This window comes from Bufo gargarizans, chromosome 8 (genome assembly GCF_014858855.1).
Source record: "Bufo gargarizans isolate SCDJY-AF-19 chromosome 8, ASM1485885v1, whole genome shotgun sequence".
Classification (NCBI taxonomy): Eukaryota; Metazoa; Chordata; class Amphibia; order Anura; family Bufonidae; genus Bufo; species Bufo gargarizans.
The window spans coordinates 28,228,055-28,245,244 of NC_058087.1; the positions used below are offsets into that span (position 1 = coordinate 28,228,055).

A 17,190-nucleotide genomic window follows, 5' to 3' on the forward strand; every position below is an offset into this window, starting at 1 on the left:
TATAACTACCATAATACTGCTCCTATGTACAAGAATATAACTACTATAATACTGCTCCTATGTACAAAAATATCACTACTATAATACTGCTCCTATGTACAATAATATAACTACTATAATACTGCCTCCTATGTACAAGAATATAACTACTATAATACTGCTCCTATGTACAAGAATATAACTACTATAATACTGCCTCCTATGTACAAGAATATAACTACTATAATACTGCTCCTATGTACAGGAATATAACTACTATAATTCTGCTCCTATGTACAGGAATATAACTACTATAATACTGCTCCTATGTACAATAATATAACTACTATAATACTGCCTCCTACGTACAAGAATTTAACTACTTTAATACTGCTCCTATGTACAAGAATATAACTACTATAATACTGGTCCCTATGTACAAGAATATATCTACTTTAATACTGCTCCTATGTACAAGAATATAACTACTATAATACTGCCTCCTATGTACAAGAATATAACTACTATAATACTGCTCCTATGTACAAGAATATAACTACTATAATACTGCTCCTATGTACAAGAATATAACTACTATAATACTGTCTCCTATGTAGAAGAATATAACTACTATAATACTGCTCCTATGTACAAGAATATAACTACCATAATACTGCTCCTATGTACAAGAATATAACTACTATAATACTGTCTCCTATGTAGAAGAATATAACTACTATAATACTGCTCCTATGTACAAGAATATAACTACGATAATACTGCCTCCTATGTACAGGACTATAACTACTATAATACTGCTCCTATGTACAAGAATATAACTACTATAATACTGCTCCCTATGTACAAGAATATAACTGCTATAATACTGCCTCCTATGTACAAGAATATAACTACTATAATACTGCTCCTATGTACAAGAATATAACTACTATAATACTGCTCCTATGTACAAAAATATCACTACTATAATACTGCTCCTATGTACAAGAATATAACTACTATAACACTAACACTTCAAGACAAGAACATGAGTCTTTACCTGATACTCAAAGGTGGAGTCTCCGGCTCCTTCAGGCCCAAGCCCTGCAAGTCGCTCTTTTTCCCGCTGCTTGGCATGTTGTCGTAAACAGAAGATCACAGCAGAGGCGATTACGATTCCAGCTATGCAGGCCAGTGCGATGAAGATAAGGAGAACAAATCGGAAAGTGTCCCCAAAGTGAGAAGCATGGGGGAAGGTGGTGCCGGTGGCATTGCTCCTCTGTATATGAAGAAGGACACGGATTAATACCAGAAACCTTTAATACGGGATCAAATAAAGAACTTTTGTGATTGGCTTCATTAAATAGAGTTGGGAATATCCTACTCGTAGGCATCTCTCTAGGGCCTATATCTGGACACAGGACCACTTTAATAGACATGTACACTATACGGTATACGGTGACATACATGTTATGTGGACACATGATCCATGTTATATGATGACACGGGATTCATGAAGATAATTTTAGAACTTCGACTTGTGATCCCTGTGAATTCTCCACTTACATTTATCTTGAAGTAAATCTGATTACTAGAGCATTAAGAGACATGGAAAAGTGTGCTGTAATATTGTTGCCACTCCACGTCTCCTCTGTGACCCTCAGCATGATCTCAGTTCACCCTGAGTTATATAAGACAGGCTGGTTGCTATGGACATTCTTCCTGACAGCCTCATGTCCTCACCATCTCGGCTGCCACTAGTAATCAGATTTCTCAGAATCCTTATATTGTGTCCAAAGCAAAACTGAATTATTCAAGAACCGAACATCATATTGTGAATTTAATATGATTAAACCCTGTTCATTCTGGCTTCTTTCTCTTATTTTTATATAAGAAAATTATTTAACCCTATGATTATCTCATTTCATTCCACAGTGCAAGACTTGAAGAACATATGATGACTCTTCTGCATTGGGTTTTGGGCATTATATTCGAGGTTCTGGAATGACCGTAGTTTGGGTTGACCTATGTCTATAGTTGGACACACACCCTTAGGAGACCCCAAGAGAGACATCTGCTCATCCTGTGAACCAATAGTCTCCAACTTGTGTCTCTCCAACTGTTGGGCAATCAACAAATCCAAGAAATACCTTCTTAGCAACATAGCAATCTGAGGAGTAGACTAAAACAGAGTTCTGCAAAGGTTTCTTCAGGTTTTAAGTCAATTTTTGGGAGAAGATGGGCATGGGCCTGATTATTCAGACCTCTTCTGAACTCTAAACTACAGCTCAAATCAGGGTAGGATGGCCCCACCAGAGTACCAGAAAATACTCCAGTGAGTGGGCCCTTTATAAAACAGGGTTGTTTATAAGGCAGGGTCCACTAAGGTCTACCAGAGGGTAGGCCTCCAGAAACATTTCCTCTGGTGGACCCAAGGAAATTCATTCTGGCTCTGTATCAAATACCTGACTAATGGGATTGCCTTCTATGGACACTACTTGCTTTTTGTCCTTTTTGGAAATTAGCACTTGATGAGCTATGAGGGTCTATAGAGCATTTCCAAAAACATCTTCCACCCTGAAGGACCACAGATGACCCATGATCCACAACTATTAATCTTCATATTAGAACTGTTGTAGAAAACATTTATTGACATGGTGGCCTCAGGACAAAAATATTCCAAAACATTAAAGGGCTTTTGCTATATGCAACATGTATCACGTTTCCTCAGGATCAGTGATAACTGTATGACTGCTGGGGGTCCGACCGCTGGGTCCCCACTGATCATGAGTATAGGGGTCCCTGAGTCCCACTGTCTATCAGTACTGAGCTTAGCTTCATACGCCCCATAGATGTGAATAAAGCGGCAATCATGCCGGTACTCAAGAACGGCCGCTTTTGTAATCTGGGGGGATTCTAGTGGTTAGACCCCCGGCGATCATACATTTATCACCTATACTGGGCACAAACTACAAACATCGACATACACAAATGATGTAAGTTCTGGACATTTCTTCCATAAAACACTTTTTACATTGTTTTGCTTTTGTACAAAATTGTAACATTGTATCGGATCTGATATAAATATTCCCCTACATTAATACACATAAAAACAATCCAACTCATTTAGATGCATAAAGATTAAAAATTAAAAGAATTTTCAAAAAAACAAACGTTGACACATGAGATATTCATCCTACACATTACACATCATAAAAAAAATAGAATTTCTATGCAATGGTAGAAACTACAATCTCTATACAGCCATATACTGGACTCATATCCCATATCTGACTCTACAGATCTCTACATATCACACATCCCATAAGATTGACATCACCCCCTCTGCTGCACAGGCCTGAATTTGCAATTCCAATTGACACTGCTGTGCCCACAGAGCTTGCAATCCAGACCCGGCAGTCTCTAGAGGTTAACTGGTCTTGTCAAGGTCAATGTTAACCCAGAGCCTAAGGTTGTTCTATTGGCCCTAAGCCCATCTAGGCTACAAGGGCCGAGGCTATGCCGCTTTATATCGATCGTGTTCAGTAAAAAACGAAGAATATGGAATAAACATAAAGAAAGCTGCAGTAGAAAAAAAGCTATAAAAAAATTCAAAAGATTAAAAATGCAAAAAAAAGAAAAAGCTTCTCTCCATTTTGAGGCAACACCCTCCTGCACAGATAGAAGTGGAGAGGAGCTGCTCTCATACAACTTACCTAATGGCAGCTGAGGACAGATCAACCTGAGCGCCTCCTTACTCAGTTCTCCAAGGGGAGGGGGGGACGATGACAATACTGGGATCTTAGGGCCCCAAACCTTATTCATGTCACACACACAAAGCTCTGGGCCAAAGGGAGACAATACAAAGGGACTAATGGAGGAATTAGGGATGGAATGGGAGGAAGCGAGAAGGCCAGGGGGTCTTGGAAAAGTGAGAAAGAGGCGTCCAGATGAGGCTGTGTGTGCAATGAATGAGCGGATCTCGGGGATGGGGTGATGAGGGTGGATGGACAATACCGAGGGGGGCACAAAAGATGGGCAAGTGAGGCACAGGGGGGGATGGAGAGCAGTGATGGAGGAGAGGAGATGGGAGCGGCAGGCAGGGTGTGGGATGGGGTCTCTTGTACCCTCTCCTTGCCACTGTTAGCTCCCTAGAACATCAGCTCCTCCGTCACAATCACAGCACTTGTCACATCAAAAGAGGTTGCCATGACAACAGCTCCATGTTACTGAAAAGAGGCGTGATTCCAATCGCAGGCGTCCGCCCTCCCTCCCCCCACCCAAAGGCAGACTGACACCACCCATGTTCACCCCCCTTTCTTGCAGCTGGAGGACACCTCCCCCCGTGCCCCCGCTAAGAGCCCTTCCCCCACATTAACTTGTAATCAATAAGATGAGACAGGGACAACTGCAAAAACTGCAACATAACAGATACATCGAATCAAGAACTGTCACACAGAGAGCTGTCACATAGAGAGCCACTGACATACAGAGCTGTCACATAGAGAGCCACTGATATACAGAGCTGTCACATAGAGAGCCACTGACATACAGAGCTGTCACATAGAGAGCCACTGATATACAGAGCTGTCACATAGAGAGCCACTGATATCCAGAGCTGTCACATAGAGAGCCACTGATATCCAGAGCTGTCACATAGAGAGCCACTGATATACAGAGCTGTCACATAGAGAGCTGTCACATAGAGAGCCACTGATATACAGAGCTGTCACATAGAGAGCCACTGATATCCAGAGCTGTCACATAGAGAGGCACTGATATACAGAGCTGTCACATAGAGAGCTGTCACATAGAGAGCCACTGATATCCAGAGCTGTCACATAGAAAGCCACTGATATACAGAGCTGTCACATAGAGAGCCACTGATATCCAGAGGTGTCACATAGAGAGCCACTGATATCCAGAGCTGTCACATAGAGAGCCACTGATATCCAGAGCTGTCACATAGAGAGCCACTGATATCCAGAGCTGTCACATAGAGAGCCGCTGATATACAGAGCTGTCACATAGAGAGCCGCTGATATACAAAGCTGTCACATAGAGAGCCACTGATATACAGAGCTGTCACATAGAGAGCCACTGATATCCAGAGCTGTCACATAGAGAGCCACTGATATCCAGAGCTGTCACATAGAAAGCCACTGATATCCAGAGCTGTCACATAGAGAGCCACTGATATACAGAGCTGTCACATAGAGAGCTGCTGACATACAGAGCTGTCACATAGAAAGCCACTGATATACAGCACTGTCACATAGAGAGCCACTGATATACAGAGCTGTCACATAGAGAGCCACTGACATACAGCGCTGTCACATAGAGACCCACTGATATACAGAGCTGTCACATAGAGAGCCACTGATATACAGAGCTGTCACATAGAGAGGCACTGACATACAGAGCTGTCACATAGAGGGGCACTGATATACAGAGCTGTCACATAGAGAGCCACTGATATACAGAGCTGTCACATAGAGAGCCACTGATATACAGAGCTGTCACATAGAGAGCCACTGATATACAGAGCAGTCACATAGAGAGCCACTGATACACAGAGCTGTCACATAGAGAGCCACTGACATACAGCGCTGTCACATAGAGAGCCACTGATATACAGAGCTGTCACATAGAGAGCCACTGATATAGAGAGCTGTCACATAGAGAGCCACTGATATACAGAGCTGTCACATAGAGAGCCACTGATATACAGAGCTGTCACATAGAGAGCCACTGACATACAGAGCTGTCACATAGAGAGCCACTGATATACAGAGCTGTCACATAGAGAGCCACTGATATACAGAGCTGTCACATAGAGAGGCACTGACATACAGAACTGTCACATAGAGAGCTACTGACATAGAGCTGTTACATAGAGAGCCACTGATATACAGCATCCAGAGCCGTCACATAGACAGCCACTAACATACAGAGCTGTCACATAGAGAGGCACTGATATACAGAACTGTCACATAGAGAGCCACTGACATCCAGAGCTTTCACATAGAAAGGCACTGACATACAGAGCTGTCACATAGAGAGCCACTGACATCCAGAGCTGTCGCATAGAGAGGCACTGACATCCAGAGCTGTCGCATAGAGAGGCACTGACATCCAGAGCTGTCACATACAGAGCCACTGATATACAGCATCCAGAGCTGTCACATAGACAGCCACTAACATACAGAGCTGTCACATAGAGTGGCACTGACATACAGAGCTGTCACACAGAGAGGCACTGACATCCAGAGCTGTCACATACAGAGACACTGATATACAGCATCCAGAGCTGTCACATAGAGAGCCACTGAAATCCAGAGCTGTCACATAGAGAGGCACTGACATCCAGAGCTGTCACATAGAGAGGCACTGACATCCAGAGCTGTCACATAGAGAGCCACTGACATCCAGAGCTGTCACATAGAGAGCCACTGACATCCAGAGCTGTCACATAGAGAGGCACTGACATCCAGAGCTGTCACATAGAGAGGCACTGACATCCAGAGCTGTCACATAGAGAGGCACTGACATCCAGAGCTGTCACATAGAGAGGCACTGACATCCAGAGCTGTCACATAGAGAGGCACTGACATCCAGAGCTGTCACATATCTTGCACCATATACTGGACATAAGGTCCTTTTTCTCGGACACTTGACCTCTTCTATAAGACGCACTGATTGCCGTCCTGATCACCATTTTATATTATGCAATCAAATACAGAAATGAGTCTTCCAAATCGGGTTGTCATGGCAACCTAGTGATGATTTTCATGTGATCTCAGCGTGATACACCCCGCACTTTGTCGCATATATCACTCCTCATAGTGATTCTCATCTGTCTGTCATCTCCCAGTACACGCCATCTGCACCAGCATAGATGTGGCAGGACCTGGACCCATCTGACCAGGGACATACACTGTGATCAAAAGTGACAAATCTCAGAGTGACCCTATCCACAAAAAGACAGGCCCAAGGCATGTCACAGTCTGACACACCGGAATCTCCTATAATCGGGCACATCGACGGCCTGGAGGATGCCGGATTACTGGGATTTACTGTACATTGATACACAGCTCCAAATCCTCCACTTTCCATCAAAGCCATAGAGTTCAAGGAATACCGCACAGAAGCTGTCGGAGCGCACAGTCTAGCGGGGGCTGCAGGCAGGCTCGGACTGGCCCACAGGGGTACAGGGGAATTCCCCGGTGGGCCCCTGAGCAATGTGGGCCCCTAGTCTCCCACCCCTGCACAAGTGGCACATAACACATTACATTTACTGCACTACATACATATATTCAATGTCCAGCACCTCCACCAGCCGATGTTCATATAAAAAACTTGTTAGATTATTTATTATATTTGAATGTATCCATACAGTGGGCCCTCAAATTTTTTTTACTGGTGGGCCCTAGGTACCCCAGTCCGACACTGGCTGCAGGTAATCAGAATTTTTCTAAATAGACAATTGCTTAAATGACAATCCCTTGTTATAATATTCTGTAGACAGGAGACAGCAGTCCGGCTGCTGCTGCTAATAGGGCAAATACATATATAAAGTATGTAATCTATTGAATATATTATATTAGGGCAGTGGTGTCTTCTTTGTCTTGCTACCGTCCTATGACTCTCCTGTCCCTGTCTGCAGTCCCCGGAAATTCAGCATCATGACCACTGGTCCCTCTACGCTGTTTCTAGAATTGAAAGAGTTAAAAATTGCAAACTCTGCAGCAGGTAAAGCGTTGCTTCTGATGCCAGCACGGCCACCACTGCATATCCCCATCGCGCGGATCAAAACATGTGGTGACGGGCGTAGGGGGATGGGGTTGGTTAGCCAATAGCAGGCCATGATGGGAAGACGCCTCCATAGTGTCACCCGCCGTGACGGCATAAGAAGCAACGCGGGTGCCGGAGAATGGGGTAAGCAGGGGCGTAGCTATAGGGGGTGCAGAGGTAGCAGTCGCTACCGGACGCAGGAGCCCGGGGGGCCCAAAGACACTTATGCCACATAAGACACTGGCATTATAGAAAGTGCATGCTGGTCTATTTACACCTCTGGGGGAAGGGGTTAGGTCAAGAATTTGGCATGAGGGGGTGCCCTTTCAATGTTTGCCTCTGGCAGCAGGAAGGTTATGTGCTACCCTGCCCCTTGCCAACAAGCACTAAGGGAATGGGGGCCCAAGCTGAACTCTTGCACCAGGGCCCGTGAGCCGCTACGCCCCTGGGGGTAAGTATGACAGTATGAGGGGCACAGGCATTTTTTTGGGGGGGAGCATTACAGGCGTTAATGCTTGTTAATGTCGTTTGAACCCTCTCCTTTCCAGAGTGCACAGCTTAGAGAGAAGACTGATAGTGACAGGGAAGAGGGGAGGAGGGGAGATGCAGCTGCAGACTCTTTTGCTCAGTGTGTGAGGATGCATGCTGCGCGAGGGTAGAGAGAGCAGAAAGGCGAGGCATCTTATTGGCTACGGGCACAGTGCATCGCTCGGACATCACACCAGGATGAGCTCCCCCCCCCCCCCCCCCCCCCCCCCGCACACACTCAGCAGAATTGGGGCACATTTATTAAGACCGGCGTTTTAGACGTTTCACCAGAAGTGATTATGTAAGTTATAATAGATTGCAACTAGTTTTTTTTTTTATTAAAAAAGGACAGGACATATCCGTAGATCGGTGGGGACGATAACCCTATGATAGATTATATTTAAAGGAATTGTCAATCAGACATGTCAAGTCAACAGGGGTCCGATACACAGATCAGGCAAGGGGGCTGTGCTTTGTCATTCCTCTCAATGGCAGCCATGGAAATCTCTCATTGTAATGGAGAGGAATGGGTTATGAACATCCACCCATTCTGAGTGTCAGGATCATTTCTTCCATCCAGGGGTGTAGTAAGTAACCTTGGGACCCCATATATGTATTTCTATGTATGTTGAGCTCCCTCTAGTGGTTGCTGCAGGTAGCAAGAACTTTGCAAGTTATATGAAAGGGTTCTCCTACAAACCACACTTATCACCTTTGCACGGGATAGGTAATACGTTTCTGATCACTTGGGGCCCCCAATGATGATGTGAATTCTGGTCCCTTGTCCCTTGTTCATATGGAGTGACAATCAAGCATGCTGCTCTATTTAAGGACTATGGGACCAACAGCAAGTACAGAGCTCAGCTATCTCTATCAGTTACGCTAAGTTTCAATGGAGCGGCAGCATACATACACAGGACCAGTGTTCTTGTGGTTGGTGGGGGTTCCAGCGGTGGGGCCCCAGGTGATCCTGTGGACAGGTGATACGTTTCGTTCATGGGAAAACCCTTGTAAGCACCTGCTCAAGTGGCACCTTTATCACCCTAAATCAATGACTGTCCCTCCCCTCTGTTGCTGGCCCCTATTATCAATTGCTATGGTTGCTATCATCTCTCTGGTCTAAAAAGGGGCCCCCAGCTCCCTGTGAGTGCAGTACAGCATGGAAGAGCTAAGTGAGTTACCTGGTCACTGAAGGTGGAGATCTTTTTCAAGGTGCCCATACACAGACCAATCTCAGCATTTCTATGGGTTCTTACATCTGTCCTGTTTCAGCAAATATGCAGAAAACTAACGGGACCTTGATCATATATCCATATTTTTAAAGTGAAGCTTCCGCTGCACATTGGCCCCATAGGCAGCAAACAGAAAATCCTTTAAGACCTTTTTTATGCATTTCTTAATTTTTTTCAGTCAGGAGTTCCTACATTAAATCCACCAACAAACTGCTGTTGACGGATCCAGCTGGAAAATAGATAAATACCATGGAACTCCTAAACTTGATAACACTGGAGTAGCCTGTTACTGTTTCCGACATTTTGTAAAAACCCAAGTGACCCTATGTCTGTACCGATATAACCGCTGGGGCCACTAATTGGAAACGCATGTCAAGTAAACAATGATCAGCGGGGCCCATGTAAGTGTTAGTGCATGACTGGCAGAGAATCTGAAAGGTGGGTATGAGGCAATTAGCTTTTAACTACTGTAATATACATGATGCTACCCTTGGGTTTATGAGTCGGGCTGCAGGGTACTAAGGTGAATGACCCAACCAGATCCTTATTTTATCTACAGCGAGTCACAATTATGTGCTGAAAATATGCTATAGAGACAAACAGTGATAACAGATCTGTCAACAGCAGCTTGCTGATTGTCTCCAGGAAGCAATAGGAGATTTTTATATTAGAGATATAGATATTTATATATTTTTATTTAGAGATATATTACTACTGGAATTTACATTTGCTTACTCTAGAACCAATAGGAATCATCTGTATAATGCAGGCTGCCATTTATGGGAGCCTGTACTCAGCTATGTACCATGCAGGCTGTCATACACAATATGTACACATCCATGTAATGAATATCAGACGTCTTCCTCACCTGTCCGATGCCGGTCTGGACAATCTTTATGCCTGTCGCAGTTTGCAGATCCGACTTCAGAGCCACTGAAAGAGGAGGAAAGTTTTACAAATAATTTACTTTTACAACATGAAATGAAACATTTTGAAATAACGTATCAAAACATTCTAAAAAAATATGTGGAGGTATCCCGCAGCAGTTCTGTGCCCTGTCTCTGTGGTAGGTATGCCACTGCCAGGAGCAAACTATGGCTGCAGCTGAGGCATGAGGGAGTGCAAAATGTCTCTCTGCTGCAAAAAAGGAGACCGGTGCCACAAATAACATGTGACTGTCATGGGGCCCTGTTAAAAATTGTGCATTGGGGTCCAGGAACTAAGCCCCTGGCCACTTCACCTGTACAGTTATATGGTAACTAACTGCAGTTGTGATATTCAGCCTGAGAATGAAAGGAAAAAGATTGCCATTCATTGACAGCAAGCAGACATTTTGAAAATAGTAAGGAATTGAAACTCTATAACTAATTAGCACATGACAGCCTGCTCAAGGGAAATATCTGAAGACCCTACATCAAGTGCATAGACACAGCACCGCAGGCAGCCATCTTGACCAGCACTATATACACCAATATATATAGTAGAGCCACATACAGTTCACCAGCCTCCCTCTATTAAGCCCTTTAAAACATAACCTTTATTTGATTGTTTTAAATGAAACAAAAAGAGAAGAAACTAAAACCTTTTGCACCTGTCAGGGGCTACTTGTTTGATAGCCAGACTGTATATTATTGAGTAGGTTAGAGGCTCCTCATGTTTCGTGGCACCAGCAGCGTCATCAGGGGACTACAGACAATAGCAAGATTGTCTGTTGTCTGTAGTCCCCTGATGATGCTGCTGCTGCAGTAGCTTATCAATTGCTATTTTAATAGCACCATATCCTACTGTTGCAGAATCAACTAGGGCTCCGGAACCTAGTTGTTAGATAGGATAAATTATAAATATGTGAGAAAGAGATAAAAAAAGTAGGTGCCTCTAACCTCCTGAATAATATACAGTGAGGCTATCAAACCAGTAGCTCCTGACTCAGACACTTAGGACGCAGGTGCAATAAGGTTTTAACATATTTAGTGTCTTCTGTTTTACGTTTTCATTTAAAGGGGTTCTGCAGTTTGTTTAAACTGATGATCTATCCTCTGGATAGATCATCAGCATCTGATCGGCGGGGGTCCGACACCCGGAACTCCCGCCGATCAGCTGTTTGAGAAGGCAGCGGCGCTGGCAGTAGCGCCGCGGCCTTCTCACTGTTTACCGCTGGCCCAGTGACGTCACGACTAGTATCACTGGACTGGGCAGGGCTAAGCTCTGCTCACTTGAATGGAGCTTAGCCCCACCCAGGCCAGTTGATACTAGTCGTGACATCACTGGGCCAGCGGTAAACAGTGAGAAGGCTATAGCGCCGCTGCCTTCTCAAACAGCTGATCGGCAGGATCACACTAGCGACATGGACCTTCGGCAGGCTGTTCCGTCGGGTGAACAGCATGCCGGATCCGTCCTGCCGCTAGGGACCATGTGCCCCGGACTGCTGCTCAGTCCCCATTGACTATAATCAGGGCGGGGGCAGAGTTCCGGCGAGGCACGGCAGCGCACGGCGAGAGGCTGCCAGAATAAATGTCGTCATGCCATGCGCTGCCGTGCCTCTTCCGGAACTACGCCTCCGCCCCATTTATAGTTAATGGGGACGGAACGGCAGTCCGGCGGCACACGGTCAAGCGGCAGTCCGGGGGCACACGGTCACTAGCGACAGGACGGCTCCGGCAGGCTGTTCACCCGACGGAACAGCCTGCCGGAGGTCCGTGACGCTAGTGTGAAAGTAGCCTTAGTTCTTGTCTTACTGATAAGAACATGGCTTAAATAAGTGTTTATGACCTTTTAGTAGTTTAGAGATGAGGCATTTTAGAAAAGGCACAAACTGAAAGTGAAAGTACCAGTCACACAGTTAGACAAACGGTTAATCCTTTGTGTCAGAACGGCTCAATATTTTTTAATAAAGGCCAATTTAAAATATGATTTTTAGATAAAAATTAGTAAAATGCAATCATAAACAAACATTGCCTCCGAAGGTGTACAGAGCCTTTAAATTTTAAAGGGCCTAATAGAGGGAGGCTGGCGAACTATCAAGCTGTGTCCTGTATGATGCTCTACTGTATATATACATATATATACATTTTCTTCTTTTTTTTGCACTCCCCTCACGTAATCATTGAGTTTCAGTATATATACCTATGGACAGCTAGGACATAATATCTGATATACCCCTGACCCCAGGGATGAGACCTTATATAAATTGATAGTTCTTTATCTCATGTGTTACATACATCATTCAGGTTAAGGTTACAACCTTCAGATTAGCAAATTCCTTACAGCGATGATTTAAATATCCTATATTCACCAATCACACAGGCCAGTAACAATGTAAGTGCCAGCTCTGTAGTGCCACCATGTGATAGACCACAAGTACTGCAGTCTCTTATCTACTAATCCGGAATAACAGAAATTTCCCAGGGAGAATAAAATTGATTATTCTGTGAATTATTATTATTATTTATTTATTTTTAATCTAAATTAGGTAAGGAAACACAGAATGTACTCACTTGCATGATCGGTAATATCCGTTAGTGTGAGGTTTTGCCGATTTTTTCTGATCCGAAATGTCACAGCAGATCCAGCCACACTGTAGAGAAATAAGAGGAGCTTGAGTCCTGGAAGTGCCCATGTTATTCCCAGAAGTAGCAGGATTATTTCATACTAATGAAGCACAATCGTGAAGGGTAGAAATAATTTTGTAGCAGAGCTCAAATAGTTTGAATATGTAATGTTTTGGAGCACCGCAATTCTTCAGTGAGTCTGATAGCTCCGTAGGGTTACAGAAAACCATCTACAGTCACGAGTGACAATTTCAGCACTGCTACATGCCCTATGGTATTGCTGGCCCTCCTACTTCTGTTGTCCCTGCCTATTATGTTGCCTTCTTTTAAAATAGACCCGCCTGCGACATAGGGCCACTTTTAATTTTTTTTTTCCAGGGCCACATTTATTTCCCAGTCCGCCCCTGGTGTTACTGTTTGTAATATCTTACATTATTATAGTTTATACTATGAATTTGTTCTTGATGTTATTATAGTGTTACTTGTATATGTCTATGTTTCTCCTTAGCACGCTTGTGCAAGCTACTCTGTTTCCTTTCTGAAAACTAAAGGGAAGTGCTACAATACAACCGATGTGTTTCCATTAGGGCATCCATTAGTCCAGATCTGATCCTGACTCTTATCTTCCTAAATGTCACTTGCCTATTCTAATTATTAGGCCTACCTATGAATATCCAAACAGATTTTACCAGCTTCCTCTACATGCTGACAGCTGATTGGTCTGTCATCTGACTTCACATTGACTTCAGAACAACAGTAAACGTGATTGGTCAATGTCTTCACTGAAGCTCCGTCTTCTAGACGCATTCGCAAACAGGTGAACAATATCTCAATGGGTCACTAATAATCAAGAAATCTCATTTATGTGAATCCTCCCATGAGAATACTTTGCAAAATAAGAAGACAATTAAGAAAAGAAGCTGCAAACACAATCTACAAGATTATACCAAACAGGTGTAACACTCTCATTACCAATCATGCGCCTGGGAGAGAATAGGGAATCAGATTGGAGCACTGTTATGGTCACAAAACCTTTTTAGCATTTATCAGATAAGGGACCGCCATGGGGCCAAGTATAACCCCTACTTATCAACTGCATTATTTCCTATTCATTCTTTCTAGATATTATTTCCTCTATACATACCTTCATTTCTACTTTGTGGTAGGGAGCTTGTGTGATGTGTCCATTTACATTACCTGGAAATCTGTGCTGTGGAACCTGAGGAACCTGGCAAGAGCTCTAATGCACCAGGTAGGGCAATAAACTAAAGCTGTATTTAAGGGACTTTCTGGTATTTTTTTAAAAATGGGCACAAATCAGTAACTTGCATAAAAAAGAAACAAAAACTCACCTAAAATAGAAACAAAAACTCCCCTTTTTGATAACTAGCCTCTCTAGCGCCACCTCTCCAGGCCCCGCTGGTCCCGCAGTGATCCTGCGCGGTTTATCGTTCACATTAGCACTGGCCTCTGCGGTCACGACTGCATAAATAGCCCACGACCGCTCAGGCCAGCGATTGGCTGCAGTGGTCACATGAAGGATGGACGAGTCATTGTTACTGCAGGATCGGCGGGGACTGGAGTGATGAGGACCAGAGCTGCAGGGCTGGAAAGGCAGGTCATGTGGCCCTCCTTTTTAAAACATTTCAGAAAACCCCTTTAAATTCTATCTCCAGACTTTCATATCACATTGTTTTCTAATCTGAAACTGCCTAATTACTTGTGCAGCCTCCTCGTGTTTATTCTTCACTGATAAGGAGCCACCTACATCAATTTTCTGCACCATGAAAAGGTACCGTAGATTGTACTGCAGATACAACTTCCTGCGACCACCTACATGAAATCAAATGGTGGTCACGCAGACAGGAAGTCAAGTGGTTGCCAGGTAAGCTAAACTCACACACTGCAGGAGACACTAGGAGAGAGGGGGAGCTAAGAAGAGTAATAAAACAGTCCTGTGGGGTATGTATTACTAATTATACCAAGTGTACGGAATGACTGCAGTGGAATCTGGTGTCCTGGCATTTGATCTGATGTAGGCTGATTTGAAGATGCTCCAGGTTTGAGTTTTGAATAGAATGTCCCTTAAAGGATACGTCCACCTGTACAACATTTCTATTAAAAGCTGAAATAATAAATGAAGCAGCTTTACAAATAGTTTTCTTTAAAACATTCAATTCTTTTTTTTTTGTATACAGCCCCTAGGCAGTCCTACGTTTCTCCATGGTTACAGACTACAAACAAACCCTGTGTAGTCTGATCTTGCAGTGAAGTGTTTGTCTCCTGATTTGGTAGAAGGTGGTCTAATAGCATATGACTGCCGTATCTGACTACACATAGGATTTATCTGTAGTCTGTAACCATGGAGATGCCTAGAAGCTGCACCAAATGTAACAGACACTAGATTTTTAATAAAGACTTTTTGCAAAGTTGACTCATTTTTCGCTCATCTCTAGATCTGCTCAGACTTCGGGACCACCAGGTCATGTATATTAGGCCTCGATCTCTTGTGTCTATTTTTATTATGTCTACAGCTACATATTATAGATTGTTCTTCCTCACCTGATGTTGATGAAGCTGGACGTGGACATGTGGACGCTTTGGGCCAGGAAATCCAAGAGGCGAAACCCATTATACAGGCTCAGAGGCCTAAGGAGAAAGGCAGAGGGGTGATGGTAAGCCCAGGGCTGTGGCCCTTTTCATGGTTAAGTGACCTTCCCACCCCCATAGATGTATTTGAAGGTTGGTGTCCTCACTGGATGATTCATATGATTTCAGGTTTACAATTATCTGGAGCTTCATGCTAAGAAAACCTATTTCCATATATTCCATTAGGCACTTCTGAATTAATATATGGGATTTCATTGATGCGGACCCCCTCCCATCTATGAGCCGCGAGGTGGAGGACTCAGCAAGTTTATGTCAATGGGAATTGTGTAATACTTCACTTCCCCTGAGGTGGCACTGCAGGAAAACTGGACACTTCTTGTCATTTCCTCCACAGATTATAACTGATCGCTGAGGGTCCTGACAGCAGAACGCCCAGTGATCACCTTATCATCAGGGACCCCATTGAGAAAGTGGAGAACCCCTTTAAGACTAGAAACATATCTAATTTTACCTCTGCCAAGGTTTCCCTTGAGATACATGTCTACTACTCTAGGTCAGCCGTGCATTTGAATTGAGGCAATGTAATACTACACTTTGCCTGTAGAGGCCACTGCAGCTCCCTCCGATGAACAGTGGATCGGAGATCGGTCATATATCATCTCATTCTGCTGTATTACTAGTATAATTGACTACAGAAATGAAATTATTCATAGTACACTGGAGTTTTAATGGTCTAAACATCCATCTTATGGTCATCACCGCAGCCGTCTGCCGTAAATTGGCTGTGTAGGAAAATATATATCAGTATTTCTCAGCATTATTCACCAAACCATAGTGATCCTAAATGCTGATTTGTTGTATACAGTATATACGCCATGTATAGCTCATTTAAAGGGGAACTCCACCAAGACGCATCGGATATGCTGCCGGGTACAGGTGGGACAGAAGCCTTTCACCAGTCAGGAGACCCCCATTTAGCCATCCGGTGGAGAAGACTGTCATCAAATGCAGGAAAAAGTTAGATTATGTAATTTTGTTTTTGAAGAATTCTATTTAACATGTTGTCCATCATTAGAAACACAAAGACAGCGCCTCACCTGTTCACAGGTTGTGTGTGGTATTGCATCTCAGCCCCTTTTACTTCAAAGGAGCTGAACTGCAATACCACTCAGAACCTTGTGGGCAGGGGTGGCGCTGTTTTTGGAAGTAAGCATCCATGATTCTCTGATTATGAATTCCAGTATTATTTAACTAAGGTATACAATTACACTATTTATTATTTAATTATATGTTCACTATATTGTGGCATCATATGTGTATATAGTGCAACTTCATTTGTGTGTACAGTCTATAACGGCTTTGTGTGTGCAGTTTATAGCAGTTTTATTTGTGTGTACAATTTATAGCGGCTTTATTTATGCGCACAGTTTTAAGCGACTTTGTCTGTACAGTATAGTACATTATAGTGGTTTACTTGTGTGTACAGTATATAGTAGCTT

At 43.6% G+C, this 17,190-nt stretch overlaps 1 protein-coding gene across 1 annotated transcript in view; it reads right to left on the reverse strand.

The window, feature by feature from the left end:
• The window catches only part of PTPRN (protein tyrosine phosphatase receptor type N), a 68,462-nt gene that overhangs the window by 10,629 nt on the left and 40,643 nt on the right, over positions 1-17,190 (reverse strand). The window contains exons 10-13 of the mRNA XM_044303251.1: positions 15,644-15,730; positions 13,028-13,107; positions 10,402-10,466; positions 1,040-1,258 (exon numbers count right to left, since the gene is read on the reverse strand). Of these exons, the coding sequence (XP_044159186.1) occupies positions 1,040-1,258; positions 10,402-10,466; positions 13,028-13,107; positions 15,644-15,730 (451 nt within the window). The remainder of the gene's footprint in view (positions 1-1,039; positions 1,259-10,401; positions 10,467-13,027; positions 13,108-15,643; positions 15,731-17,190) is intronic.